The 23,825-nt window shown below is 44.2% G+C and overlaps 1 protein-coding gene, 1 long non-coding RNA gene and 1 pseudogene across 8 annotated transcripts; 1 reads left to right on the top strand and 2 right to left on the bottom strand.

Annotated features, from left to right (window-relative positions):
- Positions 1-1,283: 1,283 nt before the first annotated feature.
- LOC719715 (cytoplasmic tRNA 2-thiolation protein 1-like) lies at positions 1,284-5,949 on the bottom strand (annotated as a pseudogene). Its single transcript, XR_013410130.1, has 2 exons — positions 4,093-5,949; positions 1,284-1,875 (listed from the first exon to the last, which is right to left on the bottom strand). The product of XR_013410130.1 is annotated as a cytoplasmic tRNA 2-thiolation protein 1-like (transcript).
- LOC144337275 (uncharacterized) lies at positions 4,067-21,250 on the top strand. Its single transcript, XR_013410131.1, has 2 exons — positions 4,067-4,547; positions 18,670-21,250. It is a non-coding gene; the product is annotated as an uncharacterized LOC144337275 (long non-coding RNA).
- Positions 6,089-21,289, bottom strand: ZNF175 (zinc finger protein 175). 6 transcript variants are annotated; one of them, XM_077976938.1, is made up of 6 exons: positions 21,080-21,289; positions 19,162-19,413; positions 15,059-15,185; positions 14,702-14,797; positions 13,100-13,178; positions 6,089-9,876 (listed from the first exon to the last, which is right to left on the bottom strand). In XM_077976938.1, exon 6 carries the CDS (start codon positions 9,809-9,811, stop codon positions 8,036-8,038), a length of 1,776 nt encoding a protein of 591 aa, XP_077833064.1. In that variant the 5' UTR covers positions 9,812-9,876; positions 13,100-13,178; positions 14,702-14,797; positions 15,059-15,185; positions 19,162-19,413; positions 21,080-21,289; the 3' UTR covers positions 6,089-8,035.
- Positions 21,290-23,825: the final 2,536 nt, after the last annotated feature.

Raw genomic sequence — 23,825 nt, 5'->3', positions numbered from 1 at the left:
ATGTTTCTTGGATGAATAATGCTGTATTGTCCAGACAGGTCTGGTCTTTGCCCTTAATGATCAGTCTAATTAGGGAGAGCATAACCCAAAACGGTTGGAAGGCCACAGAATCAGGATAGGACCTATGGGTGGGGGACCTACGTGGTAGGGTTTGGGAGAGCCGTATGCCCTGGACTGGGTGGGAGGGGAGAATCAGGAAGGTCCTCTTTCTACAAGGACCCTGGAGGGTTTGAGCAGGCAGATGGGAAAGGGAAGGCATTCCTGACTAGGGAGGCAAGTCAGCAAAGCTCGGAGGTGGGACTGAGAACACCAAATCTCCCACGGGTCAGGCAGGAAGTTTCTGGGCCTCACTCCTTCCAGGACCAGTTGAGTAGCAATCCTGAAAGCAAAAGCCCCCTGGTGGCCAAACCTTAATATGAACGACCAAGTTACTGAATCCTCCCAAGAGTAGCCTGATGTGGGGGGGAGTGAAGAGGGAGGGTTGCTTCTCTTTTCAGAGGAGGAAATGGAAGGTCAGAAAAGTTAAGACGCGACTCAGGCTCACGCAGCTCTGCCTTCAGAACTTGAGAGGTCTGCAAAGCCCACCAGCCCCTCCTTACCTATGACAAGAGACATTCAGGTGGTGATGGATGAGGATAGGATAGCATGGGGGAAAGGCAATCCCAAAATCTCTGAGAGCTCTGGAGCCAGGTCAACCTGGTGGGAGCCCCCAGATCAGTTACTGTGGCTCAAGCTACAGCCAGTAAGGCCGTGGTGGAGACCAAACGAGAGGGTGCAGCGCGTGCTGCACACGAAGCGCTGGAAGGGAGGCATCGTGACGGGGGCTGTGAATGGCGTGTGTCCATCAGGTAATGTCACTCTGCTTACCCCACTGCGGGCAAACAGGAAACATCAGGAATTGGTGCTCAAGGAGGGTCAGGACCATGCTGAGCGCACCCAGAACCAGCAGAGGCACTGGGCAGGAGGTCCCCAACCAACCCCCACTCGCTCAGGAATCACAAAGTGTTCAGCCCCCTCCTCCCTGAGACCCAGGAGTCCACGACCCCAGGCCCTCCTTCTTCAGCCACAGATGCCTGGGGTCTCCAGTGCCACTTCCTCTAGCCCTAGTCCTGGCCCTTTCCTCTCTCAGACCCAGGATGGTCCCCCAGCCCCCTCCTCCCTCAGAGCCAGAAGCCCAGCTCAAGACCCTTCCTCCCTGAAACCCCGAAGTCTGGGGTCCCAGCTTCTTCAGGGTTTCAGGTTACTAGGCCCCCATCCCCCTCCCACCTCACATGGAAGGCCCGGTAAGGTAACGGGGTTTATTCAGTGTCATTTACAGGCAGCCCCCACTCGGGGGCGTCGGATCCCGGCGGGAGGCCTGGAGTCGCTAGAAGGTGGGGACAGTCTCGGAGGTGGGGGCCCGGGCCGGATCCCCGGGTGTCCCCGGCGTCGCCTCCTCGTCCAGCCCCCGGCGGCCCTTGCCGATGGCCGGGAGCGCGCAGGCCTGGCAGAGCGCGCGACTGGCCAGGGCCCCACAGCGGGAGCAGGCGCCGGGGCGCGGGGTCCGCGCGGCCGGGGCCAGCGCCAGGCGCTCGGCCGAGTGCACGAGGTCCAGCACCGCCGACCGCCGCGCCGCCTCCAGGCGCTTGAGCGGGTCCCAGGAGTGGCCGCGGAAGGCCTCGGGCGCGTAGACGCACTCCTCGGAGAAGTAGTCGAGGCGGCGGAAGTGCGCGTACAGCACCACCTCCTTCTGCGAGGCGAACTGCAGCGGGCGGCAGCGCGGCAGGGCGTCCCGCTAGTCCGGGGAGCCCAGGCCCCCGCCCCGGGCCAGCCGCCCCGCGTCGCCTCTCAGGAAATTCATGAGCAAGGTCTCCGCCATGTCGTCGGCGTTGTGACCTGCTGGGGAGAGACGGGAGCGGGTGAGGTGGGGCGCGGAGGGCGCTGCTGGCCAGGGAGCCCCCCGGGGAACCAAGGGTCCACGAGGACCCAGAGAGAGACTGGGAGGAGAGACCCACGGAGACCCAGGGCACAGTGTGGCCGCCAGGACCCAGAGAGAGACGGCGAGAGGGAGAGCAAGCCATGGAGACAGACCCCCGAACAACGTGCGACAGCCAGGATCCAGAGACAGGGAGTGGGAGAGAGAGCCATGGAGACTCCTAGGGCACTGTGGGCAACCAGGACCCAGAGAGAGACGGGGAGGGGGAGAGCGAGCCATGGAGACCCGCGAACAACGTGCAACAGCCAGGATCCAGAGACAGGGAGGGGGAGACAGAGCCATGGAGACTCCTGGGGCGCTGTGGGCAACCAGGACCCAGAGAGAGACGGGGAGCGGAGACCCAGGGCACAGTGGGGCCGCCAGGACCCGGAGAGAGACGGGGAGAGGAGCGCGGAACATAGAAACCCAGGGTACAGCGGGGCCGCCAGGACCCAAGACAGAGAGGGGCAGGGGGAGGGGGAAGAGACACTGATGGGGAAACTGGACCATGGAGACTCCCGGGCACCACGGAGCAGCCAGATGGAGACTGGAGGTGGACAGAAAACCTGAAGGGAACACAAACAAGTTCCTTGGGGGAGCCCTCATTTGCCATCCACCTACTGTACACCAGGCCCTTCGCCAGCTCTCCTTCCACATAGCGGGTAAAAATGCTTTAAGCTGCAAACCATTTCAGCCTCACTTAAAACTGTATTTCAGACAACACAGGAGAAAAAAGGACCATCTAATGGGGATTCTCAAGAGAGCTGTAGACACAAGTGCCTCTGGGAATACAGATCACGAGGTTTAGAAAGACCAGAAAGTTAGTGCATACAAACACACCAGTCGCCATACAATGTAAATGGAAACCATGTTTATTCTGCATCTTGTCATGTTATACTTGACTCTGTATATTAAAATGCTTGCTGTTCTTCTTAGGGCTTCTCAAGTTGGTCATACTTCCCCTTCTCAAGGCCTTTGCCTCTCTGTGTCCTCAGCTCAGAACACCGCTCCCCCAAACTCCAACTCATCCTTCTCCTGGTTATTCACTGAGCCTTCGGGTCTCAGTTCACTCAGGAAAGGTTTCTTTAATCCCCACCTTTTCCCCGTCACTAGGATCCCCTGATATAAATTCACATGTTCTGTGTAATTTTCCGTAGTAGCACTTGTCAGGTTATAATTACATACGTGAAAATCAGGCAGGAGTACAGATTGTATTGTGCTCTTGTGCATTGTCATAACAGCAAACATTTACATCATGTTTACTGTTTTTCAGCCTCTAGTCTAAGTGCCTTATATATAACTCAAGTACTTTCCAACTCAAGGACCCAGATATTATTAACATCCCCATTTTAAAAAAGATGAAATGGAGGTTAGGTAATCTGCTCTAGGCTACACAGCTTGTATCTGGTATTTAGTCAATGGACGATAATTACTTATTAAAATAATCATTGGGAAAAAATAAGAGTTGTCGGAGAGAAACCTATAAAGAAAAGGAGTTAAGAGACACCGTAGCGTTTCGGACTGTATGGCTTATGATGGGAGACGCCTCTTCACATCTCTCTCTTTGTAAAGGGAGATACAAAGAAAGTCATTTCCCTCTACTAAAAATACAAAAATTACCCAGGCGTAGTGGCAGGCGCCCGTAATCCCAGCTACTTAGGAGACTGAGGCAGGAGAATCGCTTGAATCCGGGGGGAGGCTAGGTTGCAGTGAGCCTAGATTGCACCACTGCACTCCAGCCTGGGCAACAGAGCGAGACTCTATCTCAAAATAATAACAATAATAATAATAGCAGAGTACTCCAGCCTTAGCTCCTACAGGGTAGCCCCTCTACCCCTCTATTTGCCAATGTGTGTACTAAGATGATGGCAGAGACCCAGAGGCTTGAAAAACCTGCCTTACTCCATCCTAGGGAGGCACACGTACTACCCACATGAGCCTTCAGCAGGCTCCGGCCCCAAATAGGCACACGTGTATTTCCCCAGCGCCTTACTGGGATCTTCCTGCTAAGCCGCTCCCAGGGTCTCCGCGCCCACTTCTGGAGCATGCGCCCCAGTCCCCTTTCAGGAACCGCCCATTGCCTGCGCATGCTCCCCACTCCCTCTATCACGCAGAACTGCGGCCGCCCTTGTTCTCACCGGTGAGTGTGTGAGGAAGGCGCGCCCCTTCCTCCAGCGCCCAGCGCTGCAGCACCCCACAGAAGGTGCAGCAGGAGCGGCTGCGGCTGGAGTTGGTTGTGCTGCGGACTACGGGGTCCACCGTCCAGCCCCGAAGAGGTCTTCGTAGGCCACAACGGTGAGCCACAGCTCCCAGCGCGCCGCACGGCCGCCAGCGCCGCTTCCCGGTAGCCGCCGATGCCCTCGTCGAAGGCCACGAGCTGCAGTGAGATGCCCAGGCGCGGCGCCAGCGCGCAGCACGTGCGCCACCACTGTGGAGTCCTTGCCGTACGAGGCGCCCACGGCCACCACCGCGGCGGGCGGCAGCAGGCGGCCTGCAAGCACCGTGTGCAGCACCTCGGCCTCGAAGGCGGCGCAGAAGGAGGCACTGCACAGCGCTCGTCCCGAGGAGGGCTGCGTGTGCCGCGTGGCAGGAGGTACATGACGGGGCGGGCATTGCAGGAAGGGTCAGCTTCTCCGGGACCGGGAGAGGAGGCGGGTTACACGTGAGGAGTTCTTTGAGGAGTTCCCTAGATAGCACCCCTGCCTGAATAGACCAGGGGCAGCTGTGCGCAGGCTGCTGCTATATACATGGGTTATAAACGGGTTCTGGCTTAAGAAGGCCACTGCCTCCAGGAAGTCTTCCTGGAGTGCACCCATTATGCACCAAGAAGAATAGGAACTTAAGCTCATTTCAGGGGGAAGAGAGGGAGTAGCAAACAGGTTATACCCAGAATTAGATTGTGTGCTATCCAAAGGGGTGAGGGTGTCTATTAAGGACCAGTTGTAACAACTTCCAGGGAGGCCACCCATGTTACAGCCCTGATCAGAAGGTAAATATTATTGACTATTCAGAGAGATTGTGAGGGGAGGGGTCAGAGACTCTTAAGGACAGAGGGAGGCCATGCTCTGTATGTATGAGTATGGAGACTAAAGCCATGGGTGCCCATCTGTAACACCCTTCTGGAAAAGACTTCCAGCTGACTGAAATCTCCCACCACAGTCCCACACCCAGCACAAGGGAGCCAGGCAGGCTCAGGGATACTTGGTCTGTCCATGCAGTTCCAACGGTTTAACACATACCCACTTCTCACACCAAATGCATGGGGATAGGGTACTATCATAATCTCCCTTTTGTAGTTGAGAAAACCAGAATAGATGATACCAAATAACTTGCTCAGCAGATGCAGAGGGTAGAGAGTGGAGCCAGGAATCAAATGCAGGAACCTGGCTCCTGGGCCTGTGCACTTAAAAGATTATGCTGGTCTGCGTCTCAGAAGTATTTATAACAGTCCCCTCTCCCTTTTTTAGCAAAAAACGTGTGTGGGGGGGAAATAAGCAATCAAAACTGTGGGAATGGCTCAATAAATTATGACAGGTCAACCTCATAGAATACATGTGTGTGCAACCCATCATGGATTGTAGAATGAAAAAAATACCATCCACACGTGTAAGAGATCTGAGTTTTATAAATCAACGAAAGGGTCCTTACACAGGTATATGATTATGAGCATAGTAATGTGTGTGTGTTTGTGTGTATGTCATGTGTTGGCAAACATTTTCTGTAAAGAGCCAGAGAGTAAATATTTTCAGTTTCCAGCTTGGGGGCCATTTGCTCTCTGCCAAAACTACTCAACTCTGCCAGTGGAGCATGAAAGAAGCCCAGACAATACATGTCCAAATGAACATGGCTGTGTTATAATAAAACTTTATTTTAAAAAAACAGCTGGGAGGCCATATTTGGCCAATAGCCACAGTTTGTTGACTCCTGGTGTGTATGTTTAGGGGCCTGTGTAAATATATGAACGAGACTAATGGATGGCACTGATTATCTGTGCAGAGACTTGAACCAGACTAATGGTTGGCACTGATTATGGAGAGGCTCACTATAGATGGTGGAGATGGAAAGGGAGGGGCAAGCTGAGCTAATCCTAAAAACAGAAAAGCTATAATATAAAGATCAGTAAACACTATAGAATCTCATTTATGCATTTACTAAAAATGTACATTCATGTGTATGTATAATAAAGGAGTTAATAATTGTTGATACAACCTCATGACATATTCAACAGGGAATAATTTTTATAAAAACAATTACATTAGATTCTCTTAAAAAATAACTGTAATCTACCTACACCTCCTGCTGTGCAGTGAATTCTGCAGCAAACCCCACTGCACTGAGGGCATACATACCTACATACGCATACATACACATATGCCTACCAGACCATATACATATGTCTGCATATGCATATATATACATACCTAAATATATGTACATACAGGTTGGGTATCCCTAGTCTGAAAACCCAAAATCTGAAACTTTTTGAACTCTAACATGACGCTCAAAGGAAATGCTAATTGGAGCATTTCATCTTGGATTTTCAGATTAGGGATGCTCAACCAATAAATATAATGCAAATATTCCAAAATCTGTTAAGTATCTGAAATCCAAAATGCTTCTGATCCCAGGCACTTTGGGGAAGGGATATTCAACCTGCATATAATATATATGCTTATATTCATAAGGCACACACACATACACATAATATTGTCCTATCATTACTGTATTGGCACTTTAGAAATATATCCCAAAACAAACAGGGTTATCATTGATATAATTTCCCACAAACTTTACTATAAATAATCGGGTAACAACCTGTCTTGTACCATTCTTTACAGAAAGGCTTTTCTCAATGCATTAGTCAGGGTTTCTTCCCAGGGTGAAAATTTATAATCCTTAATGAGGCCAGTACTCAGAGAAGGACATTTCTGCTTACTCTTTTCTCAGTAATTGCCCTCACATAAAATAAAGCATGACTTTGCCATGTGTTCACACATGCAATGTGGGGAAAAGAGAGATCAGACTGTTACTGTGTCTATGTAGAAAGAAGTAGACATAAGAAACTCCATTTTGTTCTATACTAAGAGAAATTCTTCTGCCTGGAGATGCTGTTAATCTGTAATCCTAGCCCCAACCCTGTGCTTGCAGAGACATGTGCTGTGTTGACTCAAGGTTTAATGGATTTAGGGCTGTGCAGGATGAGCTTTGTTAAAAGTGTGTTTGAAGGCAGTATGCTTGGTAAAACTCATCACCATTCTCTAACCTCGAGTACCCAGGGACACAATGCACTGTGGAAGGCAGCAGGGACCTCTGCCCAGGAAAGTCAGGTATTGTCCAAGGTTTCTCCCCATGTGATAGCCTGAGATATGGCCTCGTGGGAAGGGAAGGACCTGCCCGTCCCCCAGCACGACACCCGTAAAGGGTCTGTGCTGAGGAGAATTAGTAAAAGAGGAAGGCATCTGTCCCTGGGAATGGAATGTCTCGGTGTAAAACCTGATCATACGTTCTATTTACTGAGATAGGAGAAAACTGCCTTATGGCTGGAGGTGAGACATCCTGGCGGCAATACTGCTCTTCAGTGCACTGAGATGTTTGTGTCAAGTCAAATATAAATCTGGCCTACGTGCACATCAAGGCATAGCACCTTTCCTTAAATTTATTTATAACACACAGAGATCTTTGCTCACATGTTTTCCTGCTGACCCTCTCCCCACCATTACCCTAGAGTTCTGCCACGTCCCCATCTCTGAGATGGTAGAGGTAGTGATCAATAAATACTGAGGGAACTCAGAGACCAGTGCCGGCGCGGGTCCTCCGTATGCTGAGCGCCGGTCCCCTGGGCCCATTTTTCTTTCTCTATACTTTGTCTCTGTATCTTATTTCTTTTCTCAGTCTCTCATCCCATCTGATGAGAAATACCCACAGGTGTGGAGGGGCCGGCCCCCTTCATGCAGTGCATCCCTAGAGTTTATTGAAGCATGAATTCAATAACATACAATTAGACCTGATTCTGAGATTTTCCCTTCTTCAAGAAACTCAGGGAGTATATTTCATTTATGAATATGCTGATGCACTAGGATTTCATTGCTTGGTAAAGCCTTTCACAGAATAACTGCATTTGTAAGATTTGTCTCTGGTATGAGTTGTTTGGTGTTTATTGAAGTTTGACCTGTTGTTGAAGGCCTTTCCACATTCAGAACACACATAAGGTCTTTCTCCCGTGTGAATTCGCTGATGCACCTTGAGTTGTGGTTTCTTACTGAACGATTTCCCACAGTCGAGGCATTCATAAGGTTTCTCTCCCATGTGAGTTCTTTGATGGGTAATCAACTCTGATTTCTGGACAAAAGCCTTCCCACATTTGGAACAGACAAAAGGCCTCTCTCTAGTGTGTGTTACCTGATGTTTATGGAAATTCGACCTGCCGTTGAAGGCCTTCCCACATTCAGTGCACACATAGGGTTTCTCACCCGTGTGAATTCGCTGATGCTCTTTGAATTGAGACTTCGAAGTGAAGGCTTTCCCACATTCACTGCATTTGTAAGGCTTCTCTCCGGTGTGGATTCTCTGATGCATGCTGAGTATTGACTTCTGGTTGAAGGCTTTCCCACATTCACCGCATACATGGTGTCTTTCTCCAGTATGAATTTTCTGGTGTATATTCAGGTGTGACTTTTGGGTGAAGGTTTTTCCACAGTCACTGCATTCATAAGGTTTCTCCCCTGTATGAATTCGATGATGTATATCAAGCTGTGACTTGGAAATGAAGGATTTCCCACAGTTGTGGCACTGATAAGGTTTTTCTCCCGTGTGGCTTCTTTGATGGACAATCAGGTGTGCCTTCTGGATGAAGGCCTGCCCGCATTCGATACACACATAGGACTTCTGCCCTGAGTGGATTCTCTGGTGCAAGCTGAGTGTTGACTTCTGGGTAAAGGCTTTCCCACATTCGCTGCATGCATACTGTCTCTCACCAGTATGAATTTTCTGATGTATAATGAGGGTTGAGTTTTGGGAGAAGCCTTTGCCACATTCACTGCATTCATAGAGTTTTTCTCTACTGTGAGTTCTCTGATGTCTGAAGAGAGATAACATCTGGAAAAAGGCTTTTCCACAGTCATGGCATTCATAGGGCTTCTTTCTAGTGTGTGTTTTCTGGTGTGTAACCAATTCTGATCTCTGAATAAAGACCTTCCCACATTCCTTGCATATATAGGGTATATCACCTGTATGATCTGTCAGATATACACTGAGTTTTAGTTGTGGCGTGAAGGCTTTTCCACATCTGCCACATTCATGGAGGTTTCCTACACTATGAATTCTCTGTTGGGCAAAGAGGTGTGATTTTGGGGTGAAGTCCCTCCCACATTCAGAACATCCATCTGGTTTCTTCTGAGTATGAATTTGATGTTGCGTGAGTGACTGTTTATGGCCACAGACTTTTCTACACTGATTACCTTTGCAAAATGTCTCTCCTGTATGGATATTCTTGCTACAAGCGTGGGAAGAGCTATGGTTGAATAGCTGACCAGACCCAACAACGTCATCAAGCTGTTTTGTGTCACTGTTTTCATTCTGACCACTCACTTCTAGGTTCAGCTTCAAACTTTTTGTAAATAAGCAACATTTCTGAGGTTGTTCCTGTGAAGAAGCAAGGTGGGGCCTCGTGTGAATCATTTTCCCAGGGTCTTTATATTCACAATTGCTTTCTGTGTTCAATGTTTTCTTGTTGAAGAAAGCACTGTGACTCATGGGCTGAATTTGATTTTGCTTATCTTTCTTTGTACGGTCTGTATCCAGCCTCAGTTCTTCTAAAATGGAACACCATGAACCATCTCTTGTGAACTCACCTACCATATCCTTTTGAAATGAAGCTTTCTTAGAAATCTCCTTTTGTGGGATTTCAAGCCCAAACTCCCCTTCTAAAAGGAGAAAGAGAAGATGAAATAGACACAATGAACAGGAAAGAGGAGAAACTGTATGAAGCTGCTTGACAATGAACACGAGGAAATTGCTGAGTCATGTAATAATGATGCTAATGATGCGGACAATGAGTAGAAACACAGAGCCCTTATTATATGATGAGCACTTATCTACATAGCACTTAGCATGTGCCAGGCAATGGCCTACATACTCATTTAATCTGCATAATAACCTCGGGAGGTAGCCATGATGCATGTTCCTGTTTTACAAAGAAAAGGAAGCACATAATGGTTATGTAATTGGCTAAGATCACTTTGCTAATCTGTGGGGATTCGATTTCAACAACCTGAGGCCACTTATGCAAGTGGTCTGGACACCCAGATCTAGTAGGATGAGTAGGGGATAAAACAGACAAGAGCGTTGTAGGGCAACATCTGTGGACAGCCAAGGCTTGAAGGAGGGGACTCAGTGTGTAGGTCTTCGTTAACTTTCAGAGATGAATCCTCACCAATCTGCCTGCTTTATCTTACTTGTTAGAAACAATGCCAAGTACATCGTCCCTGTACATCCTTCTGAAAACTATTAAAGCTTCACCTATCTTGACATGGCCAACCAGTGAAAAAATGACTATGCCCCAACTCTCCATGAAGCTACATTTTTTTCTTCTTCTTGAACTTAGGAATATACCCATATCCCCAGAAAGATATTCTAAAAGACTGGGTAAGCAAGCTGTTCCCCAGAATTTGTTTCACCCTTGTTCCATTGAAATTAATTCTTCTCTGTTAGAATTTTTGGCTTTATGCTATCAAATACGCCTTTTTTTAGTTTAGTTTTTTGTTTTGTTTTTTGCCAAGAATAAGAGTCCCTGATCATCTTGTACACTTTACTAGTATAGTGCACAAAACACAGCAGGTTCTCAATAAAAATAATAGTTACTAAATTTGACTATTACTTTTTCTACCAGATTGTAATACTGAGTATGACTATCACATGTAGTTTCTTTTCGCTTTCAGTCACTCAAACTGTATCCCAGACTCTTGTCCTGTCAAAAAAACTCAATCATCTTTCATTCTTTTTTTTTTTAAAAAAAGGACACTTAATCTTTATTGTTAACTTTTTCTTATTGTAGCAGAAGTGCATAATATTAAATTTGCCATCTTACCCATTTTGTATTATACAGTTCAGTAGTGCTACCTGTATTCACCCTGTTGTGCAATGGATCTCCAAAACTTTTACATCTTGCAAAACTGAAATGCTGTACCCATTAAACAATTTCCCTTTTCCCCCTGTCCCTCATGCTCTGGCAGCCACAATCTTATTCTGTCTCTATGAATTGAGAACTCAAGGTACCTCATATAGGTAGAATGATACATTTGGATTTTTTGTGTCTGGCTTATTTCACTCAGCATCATGATAAGATTCATTCACACTGCAACATGTTTCATAATTCCTCTTCCTTTTTAAGGTTGAATATTATTTCATCGTATGTATAGACCACATTTTGTTTACCAATTCATTGGCCAATGGACAATTCCACTTTTTGGATATTGTGAATAGTGCTGCGATGAACAAGAGTGTACAAACAGCTCTTTGGGTTCTTGCTTTCAATTCTTTTGGGTATCTACCCAGAAGTGGAGTTGCTGGATCATATAGTAATTTTATGTTTAATTTTTGAGAAATCACCATCCTGTTTTCCACAGGACTACACCGTGTTACATTCCCACTAGCAATACACAAGATTCCAGTTTCTCTATATCCTTGCCAACACTTGTTATTCTGTTTTTTTACTAGTAGCCATTCTAATGGATGTAAAGGGATATCACACAGTGGTTTTCATTTGCATTTCCCACATAATTAGTGAGGTTGAGCATTTTTTCCTGTTATTGGCCACTTGTATATCATCTTTGAAGAAATGTCTATTCACCTCCTTTTCCCACTTATTAAAACAGGTTATTTGTTTTCTATTTCATTTTTTACTCTTAAATAGCAATTTTACCCATATATGGGTGGTCATTTATTCTGGCAGTCTTCCTCTGTGTCCCCAGGCAGAGATTTGAAACCTTTTTAACTTCTCACTTTATTCAGGTCATAAAAATCTTGCTGAACCTGGTAACACTTAAATTACTGCCCAAAATGTTCAATGTAAACTATCAGAACTGTACGGAAAAGCTCTTCCACAACTCTCCAATGCAGCCTAACAATGCTGATTGCAAAAAAGAAGTCCAATTTATTCTCAAATCCAAGCACACTCTCATGTCCTCTGTTCCCATTTAGCCTGCTTCATCTGCTTCTTTGTTTCAATTCAAAATGGCTTTGTGGACCAGTTACAGGTACTGTGTCCTTAAAATTAATTCCCAATGTCACTCCACCTCTAGGCTGACAACACTTTTTCTGAACTTCACAAGCATTTACTATCCATGCTTCCCGTGTTGATACACTTACTTTTTGAGTAACCTTTCATGAAATAGACATGATTGATGCACAAAGGCTAATGCTTTTAACATTTAATGCCATTGTCTTCTCCATCCAAACACAATCTGTTCTTTTGAATTTATCTCAGCAAATATTTAAAGCATCCTTTTAAAATAGTGTGAAATATTCTTTCCTGACCATTTTCGGAAAATCAATGATTTCTGTATCCTAAATACAAAAATCCTAATCCTGTATCAAATACAATGGTTTCCTCATGCGGAACACTGACATAATGAAGATTAAGTAAACAAAGTACAAAGTAATCAGCAGACTGTATGCAAAGTGATACAGTCTATGGAGAAAACATTAAACAACATACAAAAACAATGGAGCAGAGCATGAGTGATGAAAACTCTTCAGGTATATTTTTTACATTGGAAATACGTGGCCATGAGGACAATGTCACTGAAAAGAGTTTGTTAATCCTACACAGTAGGAAATAACTGCATGTTTTTATCATATCTACTGAGGAAAAAAGAAAATAGCCATGTTTGGGGGTAATAAAATCTGTCAGTATCTTGACTGAACTCAAAAAACTGAAATCATTAGGAACAACATTGTCTAAATATGAGAAAATGGGGATCTAGTTTGTTGTAATACCACTGGGCTTAAGAAAAAGGGTCACCTTCTTCTTAATAAAAAGAAAAAAAAAACTGGTAAGAATTCCAAAATAATAAATTAGAGGACTGTGTTTCTGAGCCCAGAAACACAGAAAAATCTGACAAAATTTGTCAGGTAAGAATTTCTTACTTGGATGATGATGATTCCAATTTCTGATCTCCCAAAATTAAGAAAGTGAGTCATCTCATGGGAACTGTCCTCCATGGAGCTAAATAAGTAGCAGAACACAGTTTAAGCACAGAGACTAGAGGTACTGACATAGAAATCATTAGAATAAAAATATGAGGACTGAGAGTTCAGAATGGATAGGTCCTTTAAGTCAATTCCTGTATGAAAAGATGCCCATAGCCAGGCACGGTGGCTCACGCCTGGAATCCCAGCACTTCGGGAGGCCAAGGCAGGTGGAACACCTGAGGTCGGGAGTTCGAGACCAGCCTGACCAATAAGCAGAAACCTCGTCTCTACTAGAAATACAAAATTAGTCAGGCATAGTGGTGCATGCCTGTAATCCCAGCTACTCAGCAAGCTGAGGCAGGAGAATCACTCAAACCCAGGAGGTGGAGGTTGCGGTGAGCCAAGACTGTGCCATTGCACTCGAGCCTGGGCAACAAGAGTGAAACTCTGTCGAGGGGAGGGAAGGGGAGGGGAGGGGAGGGGAGGGAAAGGGAGGGGGGAGGGGGGAGGGAGGGGGAGGGGGAGGGAAGGGGGGAGGGGGAGGGAGGGGGGAGGGGGAGGGAGGGGGGAGGGAAGGGGAGGGGCCCATATGGAAGAACGGGGCTGCAAGCTAGAGGTGTCACAATTGGGAGGAAAAGAAGACCAATATTGATTTTCTGATGGAAAATCAATAAAATTAGGGGCAAAAAAATAGAAAAAAAAAAAAAAAGGCAGAAAACTCCATGGACACAAATAGATAAATGGTAAGAAAATGCAATGAACAAATGAAAACGCCAATCAGATAACAGATAAGATGAGAGGCTCTCATTCAGTTATTAGAAAAAGAACACTTCAACAATGAAACAGGCTGGGCGTGGTGGCTCACGCCTGTAATTCCAGCACTTTGGGAGGCGGATCATGAGGTCAGGAGATCGAGACCATCCTGGCTAACACGGTGAAACCCTGTCTCTACTAAAAATACAAAAAATTAGCTGAGTGTGGTGGCAGACGCCTGTAGTCCCAGCTACTCAGGAGGCTGAGGCAGGAGAATCGCTTGAACCCAGGAGGCAGAGGTTGCAGTGAGCCAAGATCACGCCACTGCACTCCAGCCTAGGTGACAGAGCGAGACTCTGTCTCAAAAAAACCAAAACCAAAAACAAAAACCAATAAAACAGCCCTTTCACCCATCAGTAGGGCTATAAATTCACCAATTTTGTTAATGCCAAGTGTTAGCAAGCAAGATGTGCAAATGCAAATCCTTGTGCACTGCACATGGGAGCGTGAACTGGTGCAGCCCATCAGCCCATCAGAAGAGCAATATGGTTGACTTAGTCAAGTATACTTATCTCCAGGACCAGGCAATCCCATTCCTGAGTATTCACCACTGGGAAATTCTTAAGGCAGCCCCTATAGGACATTCAGAATTTATAGAATATTTACAGTGTTTGATGTAGAAACTGGGAGTAGGAGGCAACCTACGGGCCATCACTGGGGGAATGGAGGGAATGGAGTAGTATGGTAGACTGGTAGTGGTTCCCTGCAAAGATATCTACATTTGCCTGGGTACAATTTACTCACCTTGACACCTCTGATGTGAGAGTTCAGCCTCCTCCACACATGGCTCCTTTTCTTTTAGCATTCTGAAGATGACGTCTGGGTTGGGAATGTGATACCCTGTTAATTAGAAAGGATACTGGATTTGGGTGTAGCTTCTTCAGTTTTAGAGGCCATTCAGTGAAGCTTTACACTGGCTCATTAGAAAAGTCAACATGGGCACAAAGTAATACTAAAAGATGCCCAAAAGAAACAAACAATCCAGGGCAAACCAAGGAAAGAGTCATGACATACTTTGATATCCCACTGCGTCCTGCAACGAGGAGGAAGGAAATCTCCTCAACAGGATCCAGCCAAGATTCCCAGGTCAGTTGTGCTCACCCACTGAGAAGAGGTGGCTATAGAGCTCCAACGTCACATCCTGGTACAGGCGTCTCTGGGCAGGGTCCAGTTGCTGCCACTCCTCCCTGCTGAAGTCCACGGTCACGTCCTCAAACGACAGTGATGCCTGTAACAGTGTACCCCAGCTCACTGTGAATTAGGTCATCATTGGTGAGTGGGGATGGCACACATAGGAGGAACATGCCTTTAATGATTTCCACCATGATCCATCACAGAGGCTTCCCACCAAACACCTATTTCACATTTTTAGGGAGTTAAAAAAATTAGAGAAATATCCTCCATCCACTGTACACCTACATTGATTCTTTTTTTTTTTTTTTCCAAAAATGAGGCCAGAAATGGGTTCCCTCTAAGTCCTCTAGCTAATTTAGGAATAACCAGCATGATGTTGATGAAGCAACTACATGTGAAGCTGTACTTAAGCTGGGTCCTGGTGCTCAACATAGAATTACATAAGCTTCTACTCTTGCAGTAATTCAGAGACTTGGAAGACGTGTGAATACAAAAGCTCAACTATGGGGTTAAAAAGGGAACATGGTAGAAATATATGAGAGGACACCGTTGGGGAGGGGCAAATTAGGGAAAGGCAAATTCTACCTAGCAGTAGAAGGTAATGCTACTTAGAGTTGGCGCAGCTTACACTGGAAGTAAGAACTCTGATGCAGGATGTGCGAAGGAAATCATTTTCCAGAAAAGAGCATGAATAAAAGTAGAGAGGTAGGAAAATACTGTGAATTCAGGGAGAAGCAGACACCTCTGTGTGAGGTAAGAGGCGACTGTCATGTTTGGAAAGTGGTTACCATCCAAGCTCCAAGGAACTGGGCTGTTGTCTGAATATATAATGGGTACGGATTATTTATTTTAATGAATGGATTGCCATTTCAGGATTTTAAGTGCAGCGAAGATATATGATCATATAATATTTCAACAAGATGATCTTTCCCATAAGAACCAATATTAGGTTCATGAAAGGACTGATGATGGAAAGATCTTCATTACAGAAGTATCACAGATGATAAATGCAGCCTGAAGGACAAAACAAAAATATCACTTTTACTGATCACCAATGACTGCTAAAACCATATGAAAGACTGATGGGGTCTTTATAATGGAGGAGTGGGCTGACAATATCTGAACCCAATCATCAATTTTATCACAAGGAGAGAGATAACCAGATACTAAAGTGCACCTAATATGATGTAACAGCTACTCGGGAGAGTGAGGCAGGAGAATCGCTTGAACCCGGGAGGTGGAGGTTGCAGTGAGCTGAGATCACGCCATTGCACTCCAGCCTGGGAGACAAGAGCGAAACTCTGTCTCAAAACATACACACACACACACACACACACACACACACACACACAAAACTGTCCCTGAAATAGCGAGTGTCTGCTGCCATTACCTAGTAACAAATTCAATTTATGAAGAGAGTGTGTACACACTTGGAGAAAATTGTATAATACATTAACATGTATATAGGCAAGTAAATAATCCATAAAATTGTGTGCTCCAGGGAAAAACCTTAAGTTATGCAGGCAACGAGTTATCACAGTCTGTACAGGCAGCTCTGAATATAGATTCACACAGTCATAATAATAAACAAGGAATATTGACCTGATCAGAATCTGAACCAGTTCTTAGAGGAGGATGGGCAAGGAAAGCAGGTGTTGGGGATGAAAGTATGAGGAAGTGGGTAAAAGCAAACCTTTTAATGACATGCTTCTTAATTAATTAACATGTTAATTAACAATCCAAGAGGCAGCAATATAGGCATGTCACTAAAAGATTAGGAGGTAAATGCTGAAATAATTAGCTAAAAATGTAAAATGTGATTGCCTGGGAGGAGCTGGAACTTGGGTAAAAATACAGCAAGTGACAGCTCTTTTAAAAGATTACAGGCTTCACAAAACCATCTGATCCTCTTTTCTATGTTCAAATAAAACTAAAACCTACTTTCAAAGGAAAAAGTAACAAAAAGTATTTACAAACATGCAAAAAGGACCCTAGGTTATTACTATGTAAGAACTCTCTTGGGACGCTGAGGCGGGCAGATCACAAGGTCAGGAGATCAAGACCATCTTGGCTAACACGAGGAAACCTCGTCTCTATTAAAAATACAAAAAAATTAGCCGGGGGTGGTGGTGGGCACCTGTAGTCCCAGCTACTCGGGAGGCTGAGGCAGGAGAATGGCATGAACCCAGGAGGTGGAGCCTGCAGTGAGCAGAGATTGTGCCACTGCACTCCAGCCTGGGCTTCAGAGCAAGATTCCATCTCAAAAAAAAAAAAAAAAAAAACTCTCCAAAAATCCAAACCAAAATATAAATCAAAAGGTGAGAAAAAGTAACTCACTAAAGACAACTGACCAATAAAATTATGAAAAAAAATGCTGTTTGTAAACAAAGTAATGCAAATTAAAACACTATACTATCTTCATTTCCATCAAATTAGAAAAGATAAAAACAACAACATAAAAATAGTACTGTCCAGAGCAGAGGGAAATACACACCACAAAGAGAAGACAACATGAATGGTACTGGGATATATTCTGACATGAATTCAGACACTGATGGAAAATCTGAATTAGCGACAGCAGTATTGATTTAAATGACAAACTAGAAATCAGGTCAAGCAGGAAAAAAAAATTCATTGTTAAAAAAGGAAAAAAGCTTATATTGAACATGTGTCCTAAAACACTAAACTTGAAGAGGTTCTGAACATACAGGTTGACCAACATCAATGCAAATGAGAGAAACGTTTGTGCATTTGTACTGCTGTCACAAAGACTTAGACAATTTCATGTTTTAAACGGGTTTTTTTGGTTTTGTTTTGAGACAGGGTCTCACTCTGCTGTCCGGGCTGGAGTGTAGTGTCATGATAGCAGCTCACTGCAAACTGGACCTCCCCAAGCTCAGGTGATCCTCCCACGTCAGCTTTCTGAGTAGCTGGGACTACAGGTGCATGCCACCACACCTGGCTAATTTTTGCATTTTTGTAGAGTCTCACCGTGTTGCCCAGGCTGGTCTCCAACTCCTGGGCTCAAGTGATCTGCCCGCCTTGGCCTCCCAAAGTGCTGGGATTACAGGTGTGAGCCACCGTACCCCACCTAAACTTGCATGTTTCAATTTTTCTTTTAAGAATGACTTTTAAATATTTGGGGTATTTACAATTTTGAAAATGATTTATATGTGCAATTTGTTTTGTGTTAATGTTCCCTTCTTTTAATACTTTCTATTATCAAATGTTTCTAGCAGGTTGAGATGATTTTAACAGGTTACTGAAATATATAATCTTCTCACGATACACTGGTTCAGGATAATAACACACATATTTATTATACTTTTTTAAAAAACAACATCTCTGTAAATTTGGGTATAAACCTATCACAGAACAATGGTGCACTATTTACTACTATAGTCATATGCTATTTAAAGACTTGTAAATAAAGCATCAAGAGATACACAGAATAATTTAGGATTTCAGGAAATCTTGACTATACCAAGAATTCTGATTTCTTGTTACTAAATCCTGACTATCTGTGGGCAATCTCGAGACACTATTTTCCAGCATTTTTTATTCACCTTTTTAAACAGGAAAATCAACATGGTCCTTAAAAGCCTGTTCTCGCTCTACCTCCCTGTGACTATTTAAACTACGAAGGAAGATTTTTCTGCACCTTATGAGAACAGAGGAAAAACGGGCCAATCCCCATGGACCAAGCAAGGAATTTGGGTGGGGACCACTTGAAATTCTTCAAAGACCCAGTGGTGGATGAAGGAGCGGAACAAGTGCTTAGAGGGAAAGCGTCAGCTTTTCCATCCTATGACTGGGGCTTCTGATCAGACCAGGGACTACAGTTTCTTCTTTCTTGACCCAAGGCCAACCCTCTACTATCCTCTTTTATTAGCCAATTCGTGGTTTCCTCTAGAACACAGATAGCCTATGAATGTGGAAACATCAGCCTTTGTGGTCCTCGCTTGACAGGAGGCTCAAGACTGACTCAGGAGCAGGGAGCCCAGAGCCTGCTGCATCCTGTGTCTGCCCTCACGTTCTGGAGAACTGTCCCCAGGGCTGCCCCTGCTTACCTCGCAAGATCCATCCTGCTCCTCTGGACCCAGGACCTGAGGCTTCTGGGATAAATTCACGTCAGCAGGCATCTCTGCTCTGGACTTCTACTCTCGGTCTCTCTTGCTGACAACTCCACTTTTCCCAGGAGCCAGAAGCTGGATAGGTGTTTGGATTCTCCAACCAGGGACACTGCGGAGAGGCGTGCTGGGCTATGAAGAGAGATCCTGCAGCCTCAATGAGGTGGCCTGACCCGGGGATTCTGCAGAAGCCTCAGAAAAGCAATGAGTACATGGTCACTCATTCAACATTCACTCCACAAATATTTCCTGAGGGCACTGAGGTGAAGTCACTGTGTCAGACCCTGGAGTAGGCAAAGTTCAGAAAGCCCAACTCTAGTTATTAGTCAGGGTTAAAAATAAAGACTGAGTCTGGACTAAATGATGAATTCATTGTAGCTTTGCCAACTTTTCACTGAGAGAATGTGAAAATATTACTTTAGTTATAGTTTCCAAAATGAAAATGCAGGTATTTATCACAGGTGTTGGGAAACTCAAGCAAGATGAAGCTTGTCAAGTCCTCAGTGCCTGCCTGGCAAGTGATAAATATGAATAAAAAAGAGAAATTTGTCAATTTAATTGTCAGCTAAATATCATGGGCATTATTACACCCATTTTGGGGATGAGGATAATGAGGCTGTTACATAATTTGCCTGAAGATTACTCAGTCTGTAAATGGAAAAACGGAATCAGCCCACATCTGCCTTGTTCTAAACTGTACACTGTCCCCACTATCTCATGCACCCTTACATGGCCAGCTTCCGGAAACACCATTTCCTCTTCCTGTTGCCTTCATAGAGCTCAGGCTGGGAAGTGGCTTTGTCTGGTGTACCTATTCTGAGCTTCTGGACTTTTCAGTCCCCATCCGTAACACACCACACAGACCAGCCTCTTCTGACTAGAGCTAAAACTTAAAATCACTGTCCCAATCCCCACCTTGATGCAGAACATTTGCAGACATGCATCAGGGCCTCCAGTTACCATTTCTTGCCTGTCCACAATAAGTTGCCCCCACCGCACCTGAATGCAATCACTGACAGCACTGATTTTCAGAAATCCCCAATGAGTGGACTACAGGGCTGCCAGAAAGTTCCATAATGCCTCCCAGTCACTGACATGGTCCAGGCTTCTGAAATCATTACTGCCCTGATAGCCAAGAAATGTTTCCCAGCGAGTACAATTTTCTGGTTTCCATAAAACGACAAATAATCTCCAACATAGGGGTCCAAATGAAATGCTCCAATAGGAGACCATCGTCGATCTGCTCAACCGTCAATTACCGATCCTTACCATATCGAAGGAACCCAAGAAGAGGCCAACACTGCCCCACCCACCAATCCCTGAAGGACCCCAACACTCACTGCCTAGAAAGCAATGCAGTCACCCTCACAAATCCCCATCATTAACCCCCTATGCCTCCAGTCAACTGGCTGCCATAGGCTACTACTGGCAACCCCACTCTACTGATTACTATAGGTCGCCCATCACTGGTCCCCTGAGAGTGTTACAATGTGATCCTCAAAGGCCTCCAACCTCTGAAGCTCTTGGCTGCCAATCAATCACTGACTTCTCGAGTCCCACGGAGAGTGAATCCCTTCCCTGAACGTCCTCCAGCACCATCTGCAAAGGCGCTCTTAAGACGCACGTTCGCTGTCCTCAAGTTAGCAAGTTTCGTGGACCAATATAAAATCCGGTATTAAAATACACTTGTAATTTAAGTCACAAAAATACTTATTACAAGCAGAAAATAAGCAAGAAAAGCGGGAAAATTAACCAGCTAATTAGCCAACTAAAATTAGCAAAAACCACTTACCCCACAACACCCCTCACCCACCCCAGAAACCCCCCATCGCTCAGCCAAAACAGGCCTGTCACTTACCTCACAGCCCGGTCTTCAGCCGAGAAATCCCTTTATCACGCACCGCCCCCTCGCAACAAGCCCCTCATCAGTCACCCAAAGCTGGCTTCCCCTCCCTGACCCTACAGAACCCCCACTGCTAATATTCCCAATCACTTCACTATCCCGTAAGCCGCACAGGCTTAGATCCACTTAACAACAGAAGCGAAATGGCCGCTCTAGGCCACTTCCGGTTTGGGTTACATTCCCGTTAGGATTTCTGCGGGCGAACTGAACCGCGCGCATGCCCACTAACACTTTTGAAGCTACGCTCTGCCAACAGTCATCATGGCGTAAAACGGCGTACCTTTATTCCGCGGTTCATTCAACTTCAGAAACTTCGTCGGGAGGACGGCATGGCCGCACCCATACGGATTATGATATATTGGAGGCCGCCATCGTCAAAGGGCTTTTATTCCGTACAGCCAAGAAGGGCAAATGGAATGTCACAGAGTAAAAGCCCTGGGTCCCACATTGGCGGGGGACCTATTCAATACTGTGTATATATATTTCTAGAAGAAACTGACATTCTGTATTCTGAAAAATACTTTTACTCTATATTTTCGCCTCTGATTTTTTTTTTCCTGAATTGCTAAACAACTCACTGTCTTTAATAGCACTTTTGAAAATGTTATCTTTCTGAGAAATTGTATCTTTGTTATCCTTACACCACTGCACTCTATACCTGGATGAACCTATTGATGAAGTTACCTACCAAGAGACCACCTGAAGAGAGAATTTAGGGCTCTTGGGACACTTCATTTAAAGAGAGGAGAATGAAAAAAATGCAATCAAGTTAAAGGAAAAAAACACAATTACTGAGAACAATGTCAGCCAGTCCAACTGGGCAGAATTTTCAGGAAGAGGCTGTTCAATCAAATAAACAAAAATATATTCTAGAAGGTGGGAGATAGCAATCATAAAATTAAAAAAAAAAAAAAAAAAAAGCCTGATTAGTAGGAAATAGGAGGGAGGGCTGAGTGAGGATCTGAAGGTGAAGATCTGAAATGATCCTTCTTTTTAAAAAGATAATAATTTAAATATATTGCTTTAGCTGTTTCTGCCATTTTGTAGTTACCGATTTTACATTCTGTGTCCACAGCTTCTGCCACCCCTTCTCTACACTTAAAGCCACCATATTGCATTTAATTACTTTATACCTCATTTTTTGTCAATTGGAATAATAAAATAAGACTGTTTAGCCAATGAAGCATGTTTTTGAACATGGTTCCCCAGGAATAGTTCAGTTTTCACAGTTAGTATCTGAACCTGACTTTGTTACATGAAGCATGAAACCTGCTTTTATTTTTAAAAATCAATTATATATTTACTGTAAGCAAATAGTGTAAAAGCAATAAAAACCCTTCTCTTTACTGTGTGAGAAAGTGTGACATTATACTTAAGTTACTAAAAAATTCCCCGGATTTAGAACTTTTGAATTTTCTCCACTTACAAATCTGAGACTATTCTTTACTGTGTCATAGGTTTTACCCTACGGCTTTGGTACATTTTATTTTTAAAAAAGGAAAATGCAGAGAGTGAAAATTGAGATAGAAGTAGGAAACTTTAAATACAATAGCCCAGCATGTATATATTCAGGGCAAGTGAAGGAGTCCCTCTACTGGGACATCTGTATGTCTGTAGGAAGAAGGGTAACTGCTCCTAATACTCTTAGTGGGGCAGGCATACCCTAAGGTGACCCCTACTGAGTCACACCTTGTATAAATCCATCCCTTTGAGTGCAAACAGAACATAAGATTTGCTTCTCACCAACAGAATATGGCAAAAGTTATGGGTCTCATCTCTATTATTAGATTATGATGTTAAAATCTATGGGAACTTGAACATCATCTACAAATACCGGAAATATTTCTGTTTCTAATTTTTACATTTCTTGCTTATTTTTCTGGTTTTACCTTGTTGGCTATAACCTCTTTAATAATGTCAAGTAATAATGGTGACGGTGGGCATCCTTTTCTTGTTGCTGATTCAAATGAGAATGCTCCTCAATTTTCCTTATTTATGGTGTAAGTTGGTATAGGTTTTAATATATATCTTTTATCATATGCATGATAATTCTAGTTGCTCCACTGCCTTATCAATACTTAGTATTATTAGTCTTTTTAATTTCATATGTTTTAGTGAGTATCTCATAGTGGTATCTTTCAGTAATTTTAATTTGCATTTCTCAGATCAAGCATTTTTTCAAGTGCTGAATGTCCACTCATTTGTCCTCTTTGCTGAAGCACCTCCTCAAATCTTCCACCCATTTTTCATTGTGTTTTAAAATTATCGTGTTGTGAGAATTTTTTATATATTCTAAAAATAAGTCTTTGAGAGATATGCATATCACAAACATTTTTCTTCCAGTCTATGGTTGCTTTTTTATTTCATCTAATCTTTAGAAGTTAAAAAATTTGATTAGGACATTCTAGAACAGTTTTTAAAGATTGGAGTTGGCTATTCCTCAAGAAGACAGACAAAACTTTCTATGAATCTTCATATATGTTGTGTAGATAAAAGTCAAAAAAGAAGAAGAAAAAGAAAGAATTCTGTCTCTTGAAACTTAAATAAAGTGCTTCAAAATTAAAATGCTTCAAAAAATAAAGACAAAATATCTTGTGTAGATGAAAGTCAAAAAAGAAAAAGAAAAACAATTCTGGTTCTTGAAACTTAAAGTGCTTCAAAATTAAAGTGCTTCAAAAAATAAAGACAACTGATTGCAACT

Source organism: Macaca mulatta, chromosome 19, assembly GCF_049350105.2.
Source record: "Macaca mulatta isolate MMU2019108-1 chromosome 19, T2T-MMU8v2.0, whole genome shotgun sequence".
Classification (NCBI taxonomy): Eukaryota; Metazoa; Chordata; class Mammalia; order Primates; family Cercopithecidae; genus Macaca; species Macaca mulatta.
The sequence above is the reverse complement of the archived record's forward strand: the minus strand, read 5'-3'. Positions and strand labels throughout refer to the sequence as shown.